This window comes from Petaurus breviceps, unplaced genomic scaffold (genome assembly GCF_028583685.1).
Source record: "Petaurus breviceps papuanus isolate PSGF00001 unplaced genomic scaffold, PetGlider_PUasm1.0 90845, whole genome shotgun sequence".
NCBI classification, from domain to species: domain Eukaryota; kingdom Metazoa; phylum Chordata; class Mammalia; order Diprotodontia; family Petauridae; genus Petaurus; species Petaurus breviceps.
Window position 1 is genome coordinate 2,909,659 of NW_027187359.1, and position 16,488 is coordinate 2,926,146.

The following is a 16,488-nucleotide window of genomic DNA, read 5'->3' on the forward strand; positions in this document are numbered from 1 at the left end:
AGCAAATTAAAAAATTTTAAAAATTTAAAAATCTATCTACTTCTATATCACTTGCCCTCTGGGGCCAAGCTGAGCAAGTCTAATTCATTCTTTCCCATTACTTGAAGACAATTATGTTGTTCTTGAGTCTTCTGTTTTTTGACTAAATATCTTTCACCAGATCCTCTGGACATGGACTCGAGGTCTTTCACGATTCTGATTGCCCTCCTCTGAATTCTCTCCTGCTAACTTGAATCCTTCTGAACATGGCAAAAGCCAGTAATAAGTTGAACATTTTCAAGCCCCTCTTGTGTGCCTGGCATTGTGCTAGACTGTGGAGGTGCAAAGACAAAAAGTGAAGCAGTCCTTGCTGTTAAAGAGCTTATATTCTAGTGAGGGGGAAAGTGTGTGTGTGTGTGTGTGTGTGTGTGTGTGTGTGTGTGTTTTCATAATAAAAATGTAGTGAGAGAGAGCAATAGTAATTGGCAGGATGGATCACCTGACTCTTGAAGGTAGTGATGGATTCCATAAGGCAGAAGTGAGGAGGGAGAATATTCCAAGCATGAGGGACAACTGATACAAAGGCAGGGGTTGCAGTGCTTGATGTGAGGAACAGGGAAGACCAGTTTGAATGGACCATAGAGAAATAAAGGGGAAGACTAATGCACTAGGATCCTATAAAGGTAAGTTAGGGCTAAGTTCTGAATGGTTTTAAAAGCAGGGGAGTCTTTCTTATTCTACTTTAATGCTAAGTTGATTATTGTTATGTTTATGGCTAGTTGAGAGGCTTGGGTTGATGCTGTTGAGTGTTGATTGAATTAGCCCTTAGTCCAATCTCAGTTCAGCACAGTAAAGTCCAGTATTTTTTGGGCTGCTCCTTTGATAGTTTTTTAGACAAGCATGATTCAGGCTACATTCATATGTTCTAGGAGTATTCTAGAACAGTAGACTCTGCCTGGATCTCTTCTGGTTTAAACCTTTTACTCACTGTTGGCATCTCATTGGCTATGGGTGCTCAAACACAATAGTGTTTGAGGTCTGGTTTCTCTCTCAGTTCTGATACCTTTAGTTTTGACCCTAGGACTCTGTTAAGATACCTGTGTAACTAGAGTTAATGTTATGGTCTTACTGGTGGTTCTGTTCTCAATTAGTACATAGGTTTTTAGTCTCAATACAATTTACCTGACCTTGCCTGTTTGGGTGACAACCAGATAATGTTCCTAGTTGGTAGAAATGTCAGAGTAGAAGTTTTCTGGTTTTTTTATCCTAATGAGACCTTGTCCTAAATTTGACAGTGAGAATGATCTTGTTGAATCCCTCAACATATTGCTACCTGGAGAAGTGCCTATTTTTTCCAGGATTCTTGTTGTCACTATATCATGCAGGGGGTGATTAAAAGCAACCAGAAAGGATGAACTACTGGCTTCTTACTAAGTTGTACCAGCTCTTGGTGTCAGAATTCTTTTAGAAGCATGTTCCTAGGAATTGTTTTTATTTTCTAATTTCTCCACTCTCATTGGATAAAAGAAGGAGAATGCCATTGTAACAAATACACATAGTAACAGATTTTCATGTTGGTCATGTCTAAAAATGTATGTTTAATCTTGCACGTTTAGTACAGCTTTTTCATTGTTTTTAGGGAATTGTAGTTGGTCATTGCATGATTGATAAGGGTTCTTGAGTCTTTCAGCATTTTTCTTTGCATTGTTGTTATTGTCCTGGATACTTCTCTTTGTATCAGTTCCTAGAATCTTTCCAGGGTTCTCTGAAATAGACCCCTTTTGATATTTTCATATGGCACGGTAGAATTTCATTAGCCTATACCATAATTTGTTCAGTCATTCTTCAATAGGTGGGTAATCTACTAGTTTCCAGTTCTTTGCCTCTACAAAAAAGAGCTTCTCTAAATGGTTTTATAAATATATGTCCTTTAGGGGCGGCCAGGTGGCTCAGAGAGTAAGAGCACCGGCCCCAGTGTCGGGATGACCTGGGGTTCAAATCCGGGCTCAGATACTTAGCACCACACCCAGAAATAACTGGCTGTGTAACCTTGAGCAAGTTACTTAAACCCAATTGCTTAAAATATATATATATATATATAAAATGTCCTTTTCCTCGATATCTGGGTTATAGACCTAGTAGTGGTATTGCTGGGTCAGCAGTGCACATTATATAGTGATTTTTTGGAAATGACTTTATAAAATAGCTGGACCAATTTGCAGCTCCACCAGCAGTTCATTAAAGTAGCTCCTCTAGCATTTGTCATTTTCCATTTTTGTCATCTTTGTTAATTGGATGAATATGAGGTAGAATCTAAGAATTGCTTTTAATTTGCATTTTACAAATTATTAGTGGAGTATTTTTTCATATTTCATTTGGAGCATTTATTTTATTTCATTAGATTTCTTCCTTTAAAAATTACCTATTAATATCCTTTGACCATTTATATATTTAGAGAATGGCACTTGATCTTGAATATGAGACCTTTATCAGAGAATCATCTTATAAATTTTTTCCCCTGCTACTTATTTCCCTTCTTATTTTTCCTGCATTTTCCATTTTATTTTCTGTGAGCCTTTTTTTAAAGGTTTTTTGATGCTCTTCCTTTTTTCCTTTCTTTCCTTCCTTCCTTCCTTCCTTCCTTCCTTCCTTCCTTCTGCTTTTTGGAGGGCAGTTGGGGTTAAGTGACTTGCCCAAGGTCATATGGCTAGTTTTTGTGTTAAGTGTCTGAGGCTGGATTTGAACTCAGGTCCTCCTGACTCCAGGGCCAGTGCTCTGTTCACTGCACTACCTAGCCGCCCCCTCTGTGAGCCTTTCTATGGCCTTGTTTATTTATGAATTATTTCCCTATCTTAAGATCCAAAGAGTAATTTCTTTTTTTTTAATTTATTTACTTTTAGTTTATAACATTTAGTTCCACAAGTTTTTTAGTTCTTAATTTTCTACCCCTCTCTCTCCTCCCCCTTTTCCCGCCATGACAGCATGTGGTCTGATATAGGTTCTACATATACCTTCACATTAAACATTAGTTAAATTATAAAGAATTATAACCAATGGAATGAATAACAAGGAAGAAGAAACAAAACAAAACAAAAAAGAGAGAGAACAAGTAGTTTGCTTCAGTCTGCATTCAGACTCCGTAATTCTTTCTCTGGATTTGGATAGCCTTTTCCATCATGAGTCCTTTGGAGTTGTCTTATCCCCTTGCATTGCTGAGAAGAACCCAGTCTATCAAAGTTAGTCATCACAGATATGATGTGTCTATAATTGTGTACAATGTTGGGTTCTGCTCCCCTCACTCAGCATCAGTTTATATAAGACTCTCCAGGTTATTATGAAGTCTGTCTGCTCCTCATTTCTTATAGCACAATAGTATTTCATTACATCCACATACTACAACTTGTTCAGCCATTTCCCAATTTAAGGGCATCTCCTTGATTTCCAATTCTTTGCCACCACAAAAAGAGCTGCTATAAATATTTTTGTGCATACGGGTCCTTTTCCCATTTGTATGATCTCAAAGAGTAATTTTTTTCCTGCTCTTGATATGCTCTTTTATGTCTAGGTCATATAGCCATTTGGAGGTTACAGAGGTATTGATAAAACCTAATTTCTGCCAGACTGCTTTCTAGTTTTCCCAGCAGTTTTTGTCCAATAGTTTGTCCTTACCCAGTAGCTGGAATCTTTGAATTTATTGGACACTGGGCTGTGAGGTTTTTTTACTTCTTGTATGTTGTGGACTGTTCCATTGATTGGCCTCTCTAGTTTTAAACCAATATCAAATAATTTTGATGGTTAAATGTGTTTAGTATTGTTTGACATTTGGTAGTCTAGTTTTTTCATACTGTTTTGCAGTCTAGAGTTTTAGCTCTAACAGATCAAGGGGGTTTTGTCCTCATTGATGAGATATTACCCAGATGGACATTTACTGAAGTCTCTTCCAGCCATAGCAACAGTGGGAGTCAGTTCAGTTATTGATATGTCAAGAATTCCAGTCTCCAGTTTATACATATTCCCTCTTTGGTGGATTTTAATGGGATCCATCCTACAATTATGGGGTCACAAGAAGGTTGCCACATTCTATAACGGTTGTCTCTCCAAAGGCAACATTACCTTTTAACTGTTCCATTAAAGACTTACTTAGCAGCAGGCCTTTTAAAGCATGCCTTGTTTTGGAAAATCATTTTTTTGTGTGTGTCTTCTTTCTTTTATCTTCCTTGAAATGACCTGGATCCTCTTGCTCTTCCTTCACTAGATAACCATGATATCATCTCCCTGAAACTTTTTGAGCTTACAGTAGAGCGAACTCCAGAAGAAGAAAAGCTGCACCGAGATGTATTTTTGCCCTCAGTGGACAATATGAAGCTGCCTGAGGGTAAGGAAACAAGGGAAATTGTCATGTTGTGGGAGAAGAGCAGTTGAAATACATGGGGATCTGAAGATGGGAGGGCTCAGGTTCCTTCCCAAACCAGTAACACCTGCAGGTTTTCAGCTTTTCTCCTTTCTGCAATCATTCCAAGGCTGGTTTCCTTCTAAGAAAACTTCACTACTTCATAAGCAGTCTAGTTCATCTTTATGGTGTCATTCTAGGCAGTAGAGAGGGGGCTAGGGTGGTTACCTTTGTTCCTAGGAGGGGAAGCGGAAGTGTCTAGAAGAGGAGAACCTGGACCTTGGATTCTTAGGACAAACTCAGAAATGAGAGTAATAGCTCAGTGCCCTTACTGCTACTTGACTGAGTTGTCCCCACTATACTGTTTCTGACAGAGTTTTCTCTTGCTTGTGATTCCTCAGTGACACTCCCAATGGAGCCCTTAAGTGGCCTGGCCCTCTTCCTTATTGTCTTCTTCTCTCTGGTGGCTGCTGTGTTTGCTCTTGTCATCGGCATCATTGTCTACAACAAATGGCAGGACCAGAGTCGAAAGCGTTTCTACTGAGCTCTCGTGGCTGCCACCACTGTGACTATAACTTTTAGGCACAGGGTGAGAAGCGCTGACCCCAACATGCAGCCCACCAGGAGGACTTCTTCCGTCTCAGACATCAGAGCCCTTGACTTTGTTTTGTAACTGGAGCTTCAAACCCAGGGACACTGCCTCTCATTTCCATAGGAATCTGTGGGAACATCTAATTCTGAGACAGGAACCCCATTCATAATGGGGACTGTGCTGCTGTGATGTGCCTTTCCCTGAGGTCCTACCAGCTGGGAGCCAAGAAGGATGGGGAGAATGTACTCTTTGGGGTTTTTTGTGAAATCAAAATCACAGGCCAAAATTTTATAGCACAGGATACCTTGAAGGCCAACGCAAAAGGGGAGTTGTACTGCAGTTTCTAAACCCCCAAGCACTGAGATTTATTCCTAGAAATCAATAACTCTTTGGTACTTCCAGCCATTCATTCACTGATCTTTATTATGTCTTAGACTTTTTTGCAGTAAGGTTTTCCTAGAAATAAATGACTCTTCCCCTGTCCCTCCCTTCTCTCCATGTCCCTCCTCTCCTTCCTCTGAAGTTCTTTACCAGCTGGAAGCAGACTGCATTGCCTCACCTGTATGGATGGCTGGAAGTCTGGAGCTGCAAGAAAGCATGACTTTTCATTGACATTTCCTTAAGGATCAGAAGGTTGAGCATATTCTCTCCCTTTGTTTCAGTGCAGCTTTACCTCAATCTTCCATCCCCTGTTCTGTGATTATGGGTCTTTCTTGAGTTTACTTGGTGGTCTGGCAGTGAGCCTCCCAGCCATCGACCTGTAATACCTTGAATGTTTTTGTTAGGGAATGGTTGTTGTATAAATGAACTGCCTAGAATTCAGGATACTTTTTCCCAAGAGTATAAAAGGGCCCAGCAGCTCCTCTTAGTCTCCCCTAACACTTGCTCTGGGACTTGCCAGAGCTGCTGAATTGCATGTTTTGGGTTTGTGGTGATTTCTTGGATCTTGCCATTTATGTTCAGAAAGTATGAAGGCTTCCTCCCACAGCCCAGGGATGAAAGATTATTTGGCCTCATTATTGGGAGAAACAAAAGCTGCTCCTAGGAATATTGAGCCCCTTCCATCTCTCCTGAGAAGAGGAGGGTTAGCTATTTTCAGGAGAAATGTTCTATAAATCTTTCCCTGCTATCTTATCTGCTAGGGAATCATTTGCCTCCTTGTCATTGACATGACCGATTTGGTTAGTAGGCCAAAGTCTAATCTAAAAAGGGACTGAAGCCTTCATGCTGTTCTGTGTATATCTATCACAAAGGAAGTTCTCATAGTGACTAACAGGGATAAAGAATAACATGGTGCCTCAGTGCCTTTCCACTTGGGGTTGGGTCTTGGGGGAGGTTTGAGCCTGAGACTGAATGTGTCCCATATAGAAGTAATCCCAGGACAGGAAAGGGCCTAGGATTCATCTGCAAGTCCTGGCCCCTTTTTTGCTTGGAGTTTCCTAGTAGCCCTGGTGGTAAATGAAGCCACCATCCTACAGCTTGGGAGCAGAGGCCTATTAATAAAACCTCAGGTGGGACTGAATCTGAAGTTTGGTCACGTGTACTGGTCCTCTTCCTGCCTGCGAGTATGTTTGTTTATGCAGCTTTTTAAGCATCTTTGGTTTCAGCTCCCTCCTGCCCTGGTTTCTCCCAGGTTGGGCAAACCTGGTATGAAGGGTTAGCCTTAGCTGGTTTGGAGGTTCCTCATGTCAGTAACCCTGTATGCCTGAACTGTTGGCCTGTTGGGTTACAGATGGAACTCTTGCAGTGGTAAGCTATTTACTCAAAGTTATCGGTTCTCTCCTGTAGCAGAAACCTTACCCTACTCAAAGGCTGGTCCTACTCCATGGGGATTAGAGTCCAAATTGTAGCCCAGAATTTTAATTACGCACGGCCTTTAAGAAGGTAGAATTTGACTGGATGTTACAAGCTGGGGAACCAAGTGTCCAGTTTGCCATTTTGTGTTACTTTTTAGCCTGATTGGAGGTTTGAGGAGGGAGGCACATGTGGCAAAACAGAGATGTGGGTTGTTTTGAATTGGAATACTGTCTAAGGCACATAGACTGGTGGACATGTGCACCAGGAGTGGCTTCCTGTAGGCTCAGCTCCTGTGTTGGCTGAGGAATTAAGCAGCATTCTGTGGGGTGGAGGTTTAATGGGGCAGCAGTAACAGCTCTGGTGTGCCTATTCTGAGTACTTGGGCCTTTCTTCTTTACTACAAGCAGACTTGAACCCTTCAGATTCTGTAAAGAGCAAGAGTTACAGGCACAAAGAATGCCACTCTTCTTTTCCTGGCATTTGCTACTGTATCACTCTCCTTACCATCGAACAATTTGAATTTATAATGAAATCCTCTGACACCAGACATTTTTATTTGGGTGGGAATTTCTTCTTCATTCTTCCCACAGCTCTGTCCTACTTAAGGGAGTTTGTTTCTTTGCCGAAGTGGCCAGTTATGGACCACTTGAGCTATTTGCCCTCCATTTTTGAGTCTATGGCCCATAGATGGTGACATGGGAAAATTTTTTAATTTGATTTTCTTTTTAATAACCCTATAAACCTCAGGGCTTCAAACAATGAGAGCAATAAAGGTTTAATAATAGGAGGGATATAGACAAGAAAGTCCCACAGGGGAGTAAATTGCATTCATGGGGCAGGGAGAGCAGAAAAAATATCCAAGTCGTTGGTGGATTTTTTGTGGTTAGCTTGTGTCTGTAGTCTGAGAATAAGTAGGAGAGCTTCTGGGGGTGACTGTTAATGTTCTTTTGAGACTTTTGACAAACTCTCCAGGTAGAGGTCCAGCTATCCGAAACTCAGGTTTGATCAACTTCATAGCTAAATAGCTCTGGAAAGAATGGGATCTGGTCAGATTATAATGCCCTGTAGGTTGCCTCCCTCTGGAAGGCAGTCACTAAGGGATTGTTCCTGTGGAGCCATTATAGATGGGAGATTTAGACCCTATAAGTTTTTTTCTCCCTCCCTGCCTCCCTATTTCCCATCACTTACAGGAGTAGAATAGATAAAGATTAGCACCAGGAGCAATATGCTCATCATTACAAAGGTGAATGTAAATTTCCGGCGGTAGCGATGCCAAAAGATGTAGCGTATACTGAGCCAAGGTGATAGGAACCACAGGAATGAACTTTCTGGTCGTCTGTGTCCCCATTCAGGAAATGTATAATAAGCCAGGGGTGAGGGTGAGGGAGAAAAGGGAAAAAGAAATTTCAGGTAGAAGAAACCTAGAGCAAAGAGGTTTTTTAAAGCACAAAATAACTGTCTCTGTCCTTGGTGTCAACTAGTCAGGCTATTGTGTGATGAGAAAAAGCTCTATCTTTTCCCTCGTAGGCCTGCCAGGACTCCCAATGGTATTAGGTTTTTAGATTAGTTCAAGGATGAAGGGGAGAGCAAAGGTATTTGGAAGCTTTTGCCTTTTCTTTGTGTGACCCTTACATGGGTGCATGAAGTGTAGGGTATTGGTTGGGTTCAGAGCGGCCTCTCCCAGCTGGTCTTTCTTCAGCCTCCTCCTTTGTCAGCACCTCCAGAGTCATCTTTACTTTGCCCTGGAAACACCGGAGGTAGTGGTAGGGACTTAATGAGATCAGTTATCAGGAATCTGAGATCTCCTACGACCCAGAGGGGGAAGGGAAAGGATTTATCTCTTGTTGTTTACAAACAAGATACTCAGAGTAGCCCTAATGTCCCGCCCAGAGTATAGAACAGGAAATCTCTCTGGCTCCTACCGACAAACGCCATTTGCCATTATCCAGAACCTGACATGGCCACCAGCCAGTGATAGTTTTCTGCCTGAAGATGGAGACATGCTTGTGGAGGAACTTAAATGGCCACTTGGGCTTGTTTTCCATCATGCTGAGGGTGCATTCATTGGACTCCAGGGCAGGGGTTGGCATTTCACATAGATCTAGCTCTAGAATTCCTAAGACGAGAAAAAGACCATCAGAGGGGAAAAAAGTGTCTTCTTTGCCCTTAGGGTTCCAAGGCCCCAACTCAGTCCCTTACCTAAAAAGTCATCGGAAAGGAACTTATCATTGTCCCAAATCTGGATTAGAAGTCGGGGTGGGACCTTCTCCACTGTGGGATCCAAACTCCAAATGAATTCCTACATATAAATGGGAAACATTTCAGTTAATCAGCAAGTATTTATTAAGTATTTGCTATGTGCCAGGCACTGTGCAAGAATGTGCTAGAAATGCAAAAATGAAACAGACTCTGTGCTTAAGGAACTTATATTTTCTTGGGGAAGACAACTCATACATATGTAAGTAAGGAAAGGAGTGTGGTTAACTGTCTGATGTTACGGAGAAGTCAAGAATAATCAGAGCTGAGAAAAAGTAATTGGAATTGACTATTTAGAGATATTAGGTAACTACAGGGTGGTTTCTGTGCAATAATAAAGTCAGAAGCCATGGAATGAGGAGGGTAATTTCATTTAACAATAAAAATAGTCATTTCTAGGAATTTGGCTGTGAAAGTGAAGGGAGATATAGGACAATAGCTTGAAGAGTTGGCAGGGTTGGGTGAGGGTTCTGTTTTTTTTAAGAGTTGGAGAGACCTGGGTGTGTTTGTAGGAAGCAGTAGTAAAGCCAGTAGATAGGGAAACCAAAAAAATGTGAGCAAAGGAATGTTATCAAGGACAAGATGGGGAGGAATGGAATCAAGGTTACAAGGCCTTGGCAAAGAGGAGGGCTGTCTGTTCATCAGAGACTAGAGATAGTATAGTGGGCATATTGGAGAGAGGCAGAGGATATTAAGAGGGTTCTAGGTGTGGAGTGGGAAAGAAGAGGGGAACTCATGGCAAATGGTGCTCGTTTAATCGGTCAAGAAAGAGGTATGGTCCTCTGCTGAGAGAGGGAGAAAAAGGAATGGTTTAGGCAGCTTGAGAAGAGAAGTTGCTTTGCTACATCCTATACTTGAACTTTGTCTTCAAGGAATAACAGGTTTGGGTGATGCAGATGTCCTGCCTGTCTGAATATGTTGTGAGAACCCAGAAAGAGTTGCAGTTTCTACAGTTTATTCCTCCTTACCTTCTTGCTCAGAATGCAGACCTGTTCTGTGGGCAGGTAGTTAAAGGGGAAGATGAACCTCCAGTTGAAATTCCCAGACCCAGTAAGTGATCGATAGTGGATATCTGTCTTTTGCATGTCGTCCTCCATGTCATGCAACCATCTGTAACCGAAATGCACCATCCTAGGTCCACATACACTCAACCCTTCCTCCCCTGTGCACCCATTGGCCCCCTAAGTTGATCCAGTGTAAAAAGGGCACCATTCAACGATGGGTATGGTTGAAAGGGCCAAGATGCCATCTCCAGGATTGGGGAAGCCTAGATAGTATGGGAGAGACCAGGGAACTTATGGAGAGAGGGGTCCAACTTGGAGGGTCTAGGACATGTTTAGTCATGCTTAATTCTTGGTCCTCTTCCCATCTCCTCCCCATTCCCTGTGCCCTCACCCTTTGATGTAGATATCACTCATTCTCTCTCCAGTTATATTGACGTCTTGTAGGTCCACATTTCTTGTCTCCCAGATGATGCAGCGCAATTCATACCTATGATCACTGCATTCTGAGACCAGGCTATTGACCCATGACCATGGGGAGGGGCTGGCTGTTTCTCTCCATGGCTCCAGATTAGAGCATGCAGAGCCTATGATGGCCTGGCTTCAAGGTAGAACACTACCTTCTGAGTCTAGTGGAGGATCATCCACACATTACCAATAGTGGTGAGAAATTTTTGGGGTGGAGGAAGGACATTTAAATTCAGTGTCCAGGGGCAGGGAAAATAAATTCCAACTTGCTTGTGATATAGTATGTAACTGGCTATTCTGGCCAGGTGTATGTAGGGGGAAAGGTAACTCTCACCTTTTGGCCTTTCGAATACTGATGTTGACTGCAGGCCCTGGAGACCCAAGATGCAGGGGGAAGATGTCCACCCACAACTGCACCTTCCCCTAGAACCAGAGATAGCATTGCCAGTTGGTATTTGCCTTATTCTTGTGACCTGACTGCCTTTTTAGAAGTCTTAGAGCCCCTTGGAGTTGAGTTCCTAAAAAGTGGTACTGTGAAGAAAGGCATCTCTGAAGTCCCATCTGATTATAGGTACATGAATGCAAACACATTTGCTTATGTATGTGTATACATGAATCATTGTTCTCCGTTCACAGTGGAACATTACCAAATAGAAGTATCTGCCCTCCCCTGCTTGGTGCCTGTATTTAATCCTTAACTCTTCCATAAAATAGGCTGTGTATATTCAAGCTCCACCCCCAACACATACCTGGTCAATACCTGGCTGGGTGTTTGAGTACAGAGTTCGTGTCTCCACATGCTCAGGCACCTGTCCCTGAGCTTGCAAGAGGTATAGTGCCAGGCGCTCTTTTGGAGAACCTAAGTACTTAATGGGAGGAGTATGTCGTTCTAGGAAATGTGGAACAAAGATTACAATAGTTAGGCTATACATAGTCTGCCCCCCCTGTACAAGTCCATGTAGAAACTATAGAAGTTATTCCCCCTGGGAGAGATGACCTTAAGGACCAAAATCAAGGGCATTGGGAAACTTTCTTTGCCCTTGCAATTTTAAGTTCCATGAATTGTTTTTTCCAGGTTGTCTTTTTGGCTATCTATGCCCATCTTGTATGCTGGTGACTTCAGGGGTTAGATAGGGTTGGGGAACTCACCAAAGTTACGTAGCCTGAAGATCCTCCCACTGAATGTGATATAGTCCTCAGTGCTGAAATCAGGTGGGGGCAGCCCCTTCCTGTGGGCATAGCGTTCTAGGAGGTGACTTGGGGTTAGCTGGTCCCTCCACTGAAAGGGCCCTGACCTGGGGAGATGAGTGTGGGAGTAAAACTGTTGGAATGTTTTAGGGATCAGAAGGATTAGAACCTCATGGGGTTCTGTGGGAATGTGGCCCTGAAGGATTGGATAGTAACAAGTAGAGACAACCCAGTACGAGATGCAAGGGCTCCAATGAATGGGACCCAGTAGAGATTGTGTATCTCTATTGTCTGGAACTTGTCACTCCTCCCTTAACCTTCCTTGAATGCTGGGATCGGGCTCCCCCTCTCACAAGCAGTAGGACTTGGGAAGCCCACAGCGAGCACCAGAGCTGGACAGGAGCCGGTTCTCCAGGTCGATGACTGTGGACCCGATCTTATCATCCGGTAAAATTAAGTCAAAATCAAAAAGAGTGATTTCCAGGTCTTTCTCCAGGGGGATGGTGCAGTTCAGCTCAAACATCCTGGGGGTGAAGAAGACTCAAGATTATTGACGTCTGAGTCCCAGGACAAGGAAATGTCTGTAGTGGCCATCTGGTGTGTATCCCCTACTTCCAGATAGGACTACGTGTACTCCACTATCCCAGCTAGACATGTGTCTGGGTTCCTAATAGAAATGGGTTTTCCCCATATTCCTTGCCAGCATCTTGTCACTAACAAGATAGGCTACATATCAGTGCTCAATCCTCTTCATCTTGCTATCATCGGAAAACATTCTTGATATATGGGACATGAGATCACCTTAATTACTATCCCCTTAATCAGTGGCCATTGCATTTGTAGCCATAAGTTTCCAAATAGTTTTTTTCAGACTGACTTAGAGCAGCAGACTGTAATCCCTGAATCCTGGGAAAGGCTAGTTTTGACAGTAGGGAAGAGTAGAACTTGAGTAGCCTATTTAGGGTTAGGGTTAGTAACAAATATTAAGTTAACTGCTATGTGTAAGACATTGTGGGAGATAAAAAGACCAGTCTGGGTTGGCCTTTGGTTGAGGGTTCCAGCCCAAAAAGGACTTAAAATGCCTCAGTATTATTAGAAGAGGATTGAATGAGTTGGAGGAAGAGAGGAAAGCTTACATGCCAAAGATGGGATCCACAGTGTTGGGCTTATAATGGTGCCGGTTACCCAGCACTGTCTTGCCCAGTTTCAGGATCACGTAAGGGTCACACTGGTGGTGCAGAGGCATAGGCACAAAAATGAAGTTGAGCCAATCAACACAGGTTAGGGGAACAAGGGAACACTGAAGAATAGGAACTTGTCATATCAAGAAACAGACATTGGGAAGGACAGGGAAAAAACTGGATTCAGCTCTCCAGGAATAGAGGACTGAAGGACCTTGGGGTCATTTGGAATCATGGGATCCATAAAGGAAGGTGTGTAGTCTACAGGTGGGCTGTGATGGGGTACCAATAGGAGAACTAGGTCCCTGGGTGGGATGGCAGTGAAGAGGGCAGAACCCCAGGAGACTCCAGGTGAGATACTGGGTATTACCAAACCATTGTTGTCCTTGGGTTGCAGGTTGATGGCCCGTATTACATACACTCGGACAAGGCACTTCTGTGGGCCACTCTCTCTCTCAGGCAGATTCTGAAACTGGCGTGGAGGGCTGGGTTGTTTGGGATTCTCAGAAAGTGGATAAATCCGGAAAAGGCCCTGGTGGGGGATAGAGTGTGGTGTGATAGCCTAGAAGTTCCTCAGTGAAGAGATGCTGTCTGCTGCCTAAGCTTCATTGGCTCCCAAAGAGCAGTGGTCTCCAGCCATGCGGAAAATAATGAAGAGACGGAAAGAATGATTCTGGGAAGATAGTGGTAGATTGAGCCAAGGTCATTAAGGAAGGACATGGTGAGAGGTAATGGTTTGATGGGGATAATGGAAGTTCTTCAGTAGTCACTAGTCTCAGATCCTATATATTCATTCCAATCCTGTAACCTTTTATTTTCCCCAGAAACTTGAACCTAGCTTTGTACGGAAAGTGTGTAGGACTATAGTCATGGGGTGGAGCTGAGAATGCAAGCATCCTCATTGTAGGATTATAAAAATAGAGCTGAAAGGGACCGCAGGGGACATCTAGTCCAACTACCTCATTTTATAGAGGAATCTGAAGCCCAGAGAGGATACGACAAGTTCAGTTAAGTGGCAAAGTTGGGATTTGAACCTGGATCCTCTGACTCCACGTCCAGTGTTCCATATCCACTACCTGTCCATGTTAGGTAAGTCTGAATTATCCATATGTCCCCATTCTCACCAACTGCTCATCTGTTCCTTCCCTCTGCCCACCCTACTGTTTTCTTCAGAGAAGTCAAACTATCATTTTGTGGGGAAAGATGAGTCACTTTCTGGGATCAGGAAAACTAAAATGTAGAAATAAAAGAATGAGGAAGGTTAAGTGGCAGTAGACACAAAATAGAATGATGTTCAACCTCACCTTGAATTCCCCCACAACAGGGCTATCTTCAGTCTTCTGTCCATTGTAGAGGTTGAAAGTCTGGCAGAAGTCCTGCAGGCCTTGGAAGTCTGGTACAGCTTCCAGCTCACAGTCATATATCTGGTGCAGAGAGAGAGTGAGTGTGTGTGTGTATGTGTATGTGTTGGGGGGGGGGGGTTAAGGGTTAGAAAAAGATTTAGAAGGCACAGTGGGAGGTGACACCCCTCCTGAACCCCATTCTTTATTTCCCAAGGATAACATAGTTGCAGGTTCCGTCTGCTATCAGGGCTTGGGAGATTTACAGAGGCCCAGGGAAAATCACTCTATGTAGGGCCCCCTTCTAAAGGCTGAAGAATTCTCTTGTCCCATGCAGGCTTGGAAGGAGGCATGGGGACACTGATCACTTATCTAATTCTGTTTTAAAGCTTAGGGACTTTCTACACATGATGTGCCTGCTGGAAGGGGCAGAGGTGTCCTTCAACCCCCTGACTTCTTCTCCAGTGGGATACCACGGAGAAAGGTACAACCAACTTGAGGGAAACTCCATCTCTATGATGGTTCTTTAGAGAAACTATTAGGACCTCTAAGATCCCTCCCAGCTCTGAATCTCCTTTGTAAGAAGGAGCCAAAATTCCATGAGTGACTATTGGTGCTAAAGTTAAATAACAAAGGGGAAGGGAGTCATTTATTGATAGAGATAAGCTATCAGCACTGACTGGGGGAAGTAATGTGTGTCTTACACCAGTATAGCTTGTTCTGTTTATGATTCTGCCTGTCTGTGTCTCTACACTCTCTCTCTCTCTCAGGGCCCTTCCAGCTCTAAATCTTTGATCCTAGACTATGACCTATAATCAAATGAAATAATTCTGGGACAAGACTCCCTAGAAGATCACCTTCAGAGCATAGTAGTCTTTCTTGTAGTTCCACCTCTTAGGGCCCTCTCCTGATGCCCAAAACATCTTGCTCCACCAATCAACTTCATGCATATGCTCTTCCTGTGAGGGCAAGGGGATCTAAAGCTGGCATTGTTATCAGGGGCATCCAGTACACCAACCCATGACAGGATCAGTCCTAGAATACCCCTTTCTTGATGAAGTAACTAGAACCTCTCAACACTTAGCTTTCTGGGATCAGCCTGTCCCCACCCTCATAAGGTAGGTTCCCTGGTAATTGGGGTTCCTAAGGGTAGGAACTTCATGTCACCTCACTGTGTCTGGGCTTGAGGAAACTTCTGTACTTGTGATCAAAAAACTGGAGAAAGAAGGAGGAAAGGAGAGGTGTGAGATAAAACGCTGCCCTCCCTTAACTTGCAATAATTTACATTTATTTAGCACTAAGATTTACAAAGTATTTTACATACATTCTCAGTTTCCCCCCTATGAGGTGCTATTCTCATTTTGTAGGTAAGGGAACTGAGGCCTGATTAGAGTGATAAATGACTTGCCCAGAGCTGGCCACCTACTAGGTATTTGAGGCAGAATTTGGACAAGTCTTCCTGACTCTCAGCTCCAGTCCCCTGGACACCATACTATGCTATCTCAAGAAATGGGGAAGGGACTGGTGGGGCAAGGGCTTGCCTCTCTTCCTTTTCCTCCTCTCCCTAAAGTTTTCCTCTTCTCCTTGCTTGGAAAGGCTTTGGTTTTTTAGCCATAGTGACCCCCTGGGAATGGGGGGGGGGTAATGACAGTGAAAGCCCAGTTTTCAGTACTCATGAGGAAAGTGAAGCCTTGAAGAAGAATGGACTTGCCTCAACTTGTCTAAAGGATTGTCTGGGATTAGGACCCAAGAGCTCTGATTTCTTATTTAGACCATACCCCCTTATATGAAAGTGGTTAAACTTTGTTCAAACTATACCACCCTACTTTTGGGAAGGAAGGCTTTGGGTCCCTGGGAAAAGAAGAACTAAGACTGCTTCCCTGATGGGAAGGGAGAACGATGAAGTACTTGGGAGTGGGGTGACATGGTCTTCACTCACATCTCTCTTCTTCTTGGGTATAGCTATGGGGCAGAGGTAGAATTGAGAATGTTTAGCTTGGAAACAAGACTTACCAAGTGGGGCCAGCAAGATTGCTGTCTGTAAATATTTAAAGGACTGTCACATGGGAAAAAAGGATTGGACTTGCTCTGCCTGGCACCGGAAGGCAGAAGTAGAGCAGTGAAGAAGTAAATATGGGCTTGATGTTAGGATAAAAACTTCCCAACAATTAGAACTGGTCAAAAGTGGATTGGGCTGTTTGGGAAGATAGTTGGTTCCTCTTCATTATAGTTCTTTAAGCAAAGCTTGGGTGCCAGCAGTTGGGTATATTGTAGAGAGTGTCCTTTTCAGGTATGG

The 16,488-nt window shown here is 43.3% G+C and overlaps 2 protein-coding genes across 5 annotated transcripts in view; one reads left to right on the forward strand and one right to left on the reverse strand.

Moving 5' to 3' along the window:
- The window catches only part of LMAN2L (lectin, mannose binding 2 like), a 102,086-nt gene that overhangs the window by 37,555 nt on the left and 48,043 nt on the right, over positions 1–16,488 (forward strand). For 3 of the 4 annotated variants that reach the window (XM_069071911.1, XM_069071908.1, XM_069071909.1), the window contains 2 exons: positions 4,235–4,354; positions 4,771–6,489. In XM_069071911.1, coding sequence (XP_068928012.1) covers positions 4,235–4,354; positions 4,771–4,913 — 263 coding nt within the window. In that variant the 3' untranslated portion in view covers positions 4,914–6,489. Of the gene's footprint in view, positions 1–4,234; positions 4,355–4,770; positions 6,490–16,488 lie in introns of those variants that run through there. The other variant, XM_069071910.1, reaches the window with a different exon arrangement.
- Positions 7,587–16,488, reverse strand: part of FER1L5 (fer-1 like family member 5) — a 47,033-nt gene continuing 38,131 nt past the window's right edge. Inside the window, 18 exon segments of the mRNA XM_069071912.1 lie at positions 7,587–7,662; positions 7,664–7,785; positions 7,947–8,094; positions 8,391–8,500; positions 8,681–8,874; positions 8,958–9,057; positions 9,983–10,124; positions 10,410–10,505; positions 10,818–10,906; positions 11,233–11,372; positions 11,633–11,778; positions 12,025–12,195; positions 12,808–12,899; positions 13,223–13,384; positions 14,157–14,276; positions 15,050–15,151; positions 15,360–15,407; positions 16,132–16,154. Coding sequence (XP_068928013.1) covers positions 7,587–7,662; positions 7,664–7,785; positions 7,947–8,094; positions 8,391–8,500; positions 8,681–8,874; positions 8,958–9,057; positions 9,983–10,124; positions 10,410–10,505; positions 10,818–10,906; positions 11,233–11,372; positions 11,633–11,778; positions 12,025–12,195; positions 12,808–12,899; positions 13,223–13,384; positions 14,157–14,276; positions 15,050–15,151; positions 15,360–15,407; positions 16,132–16,154 — 2,081 coding nt within the window.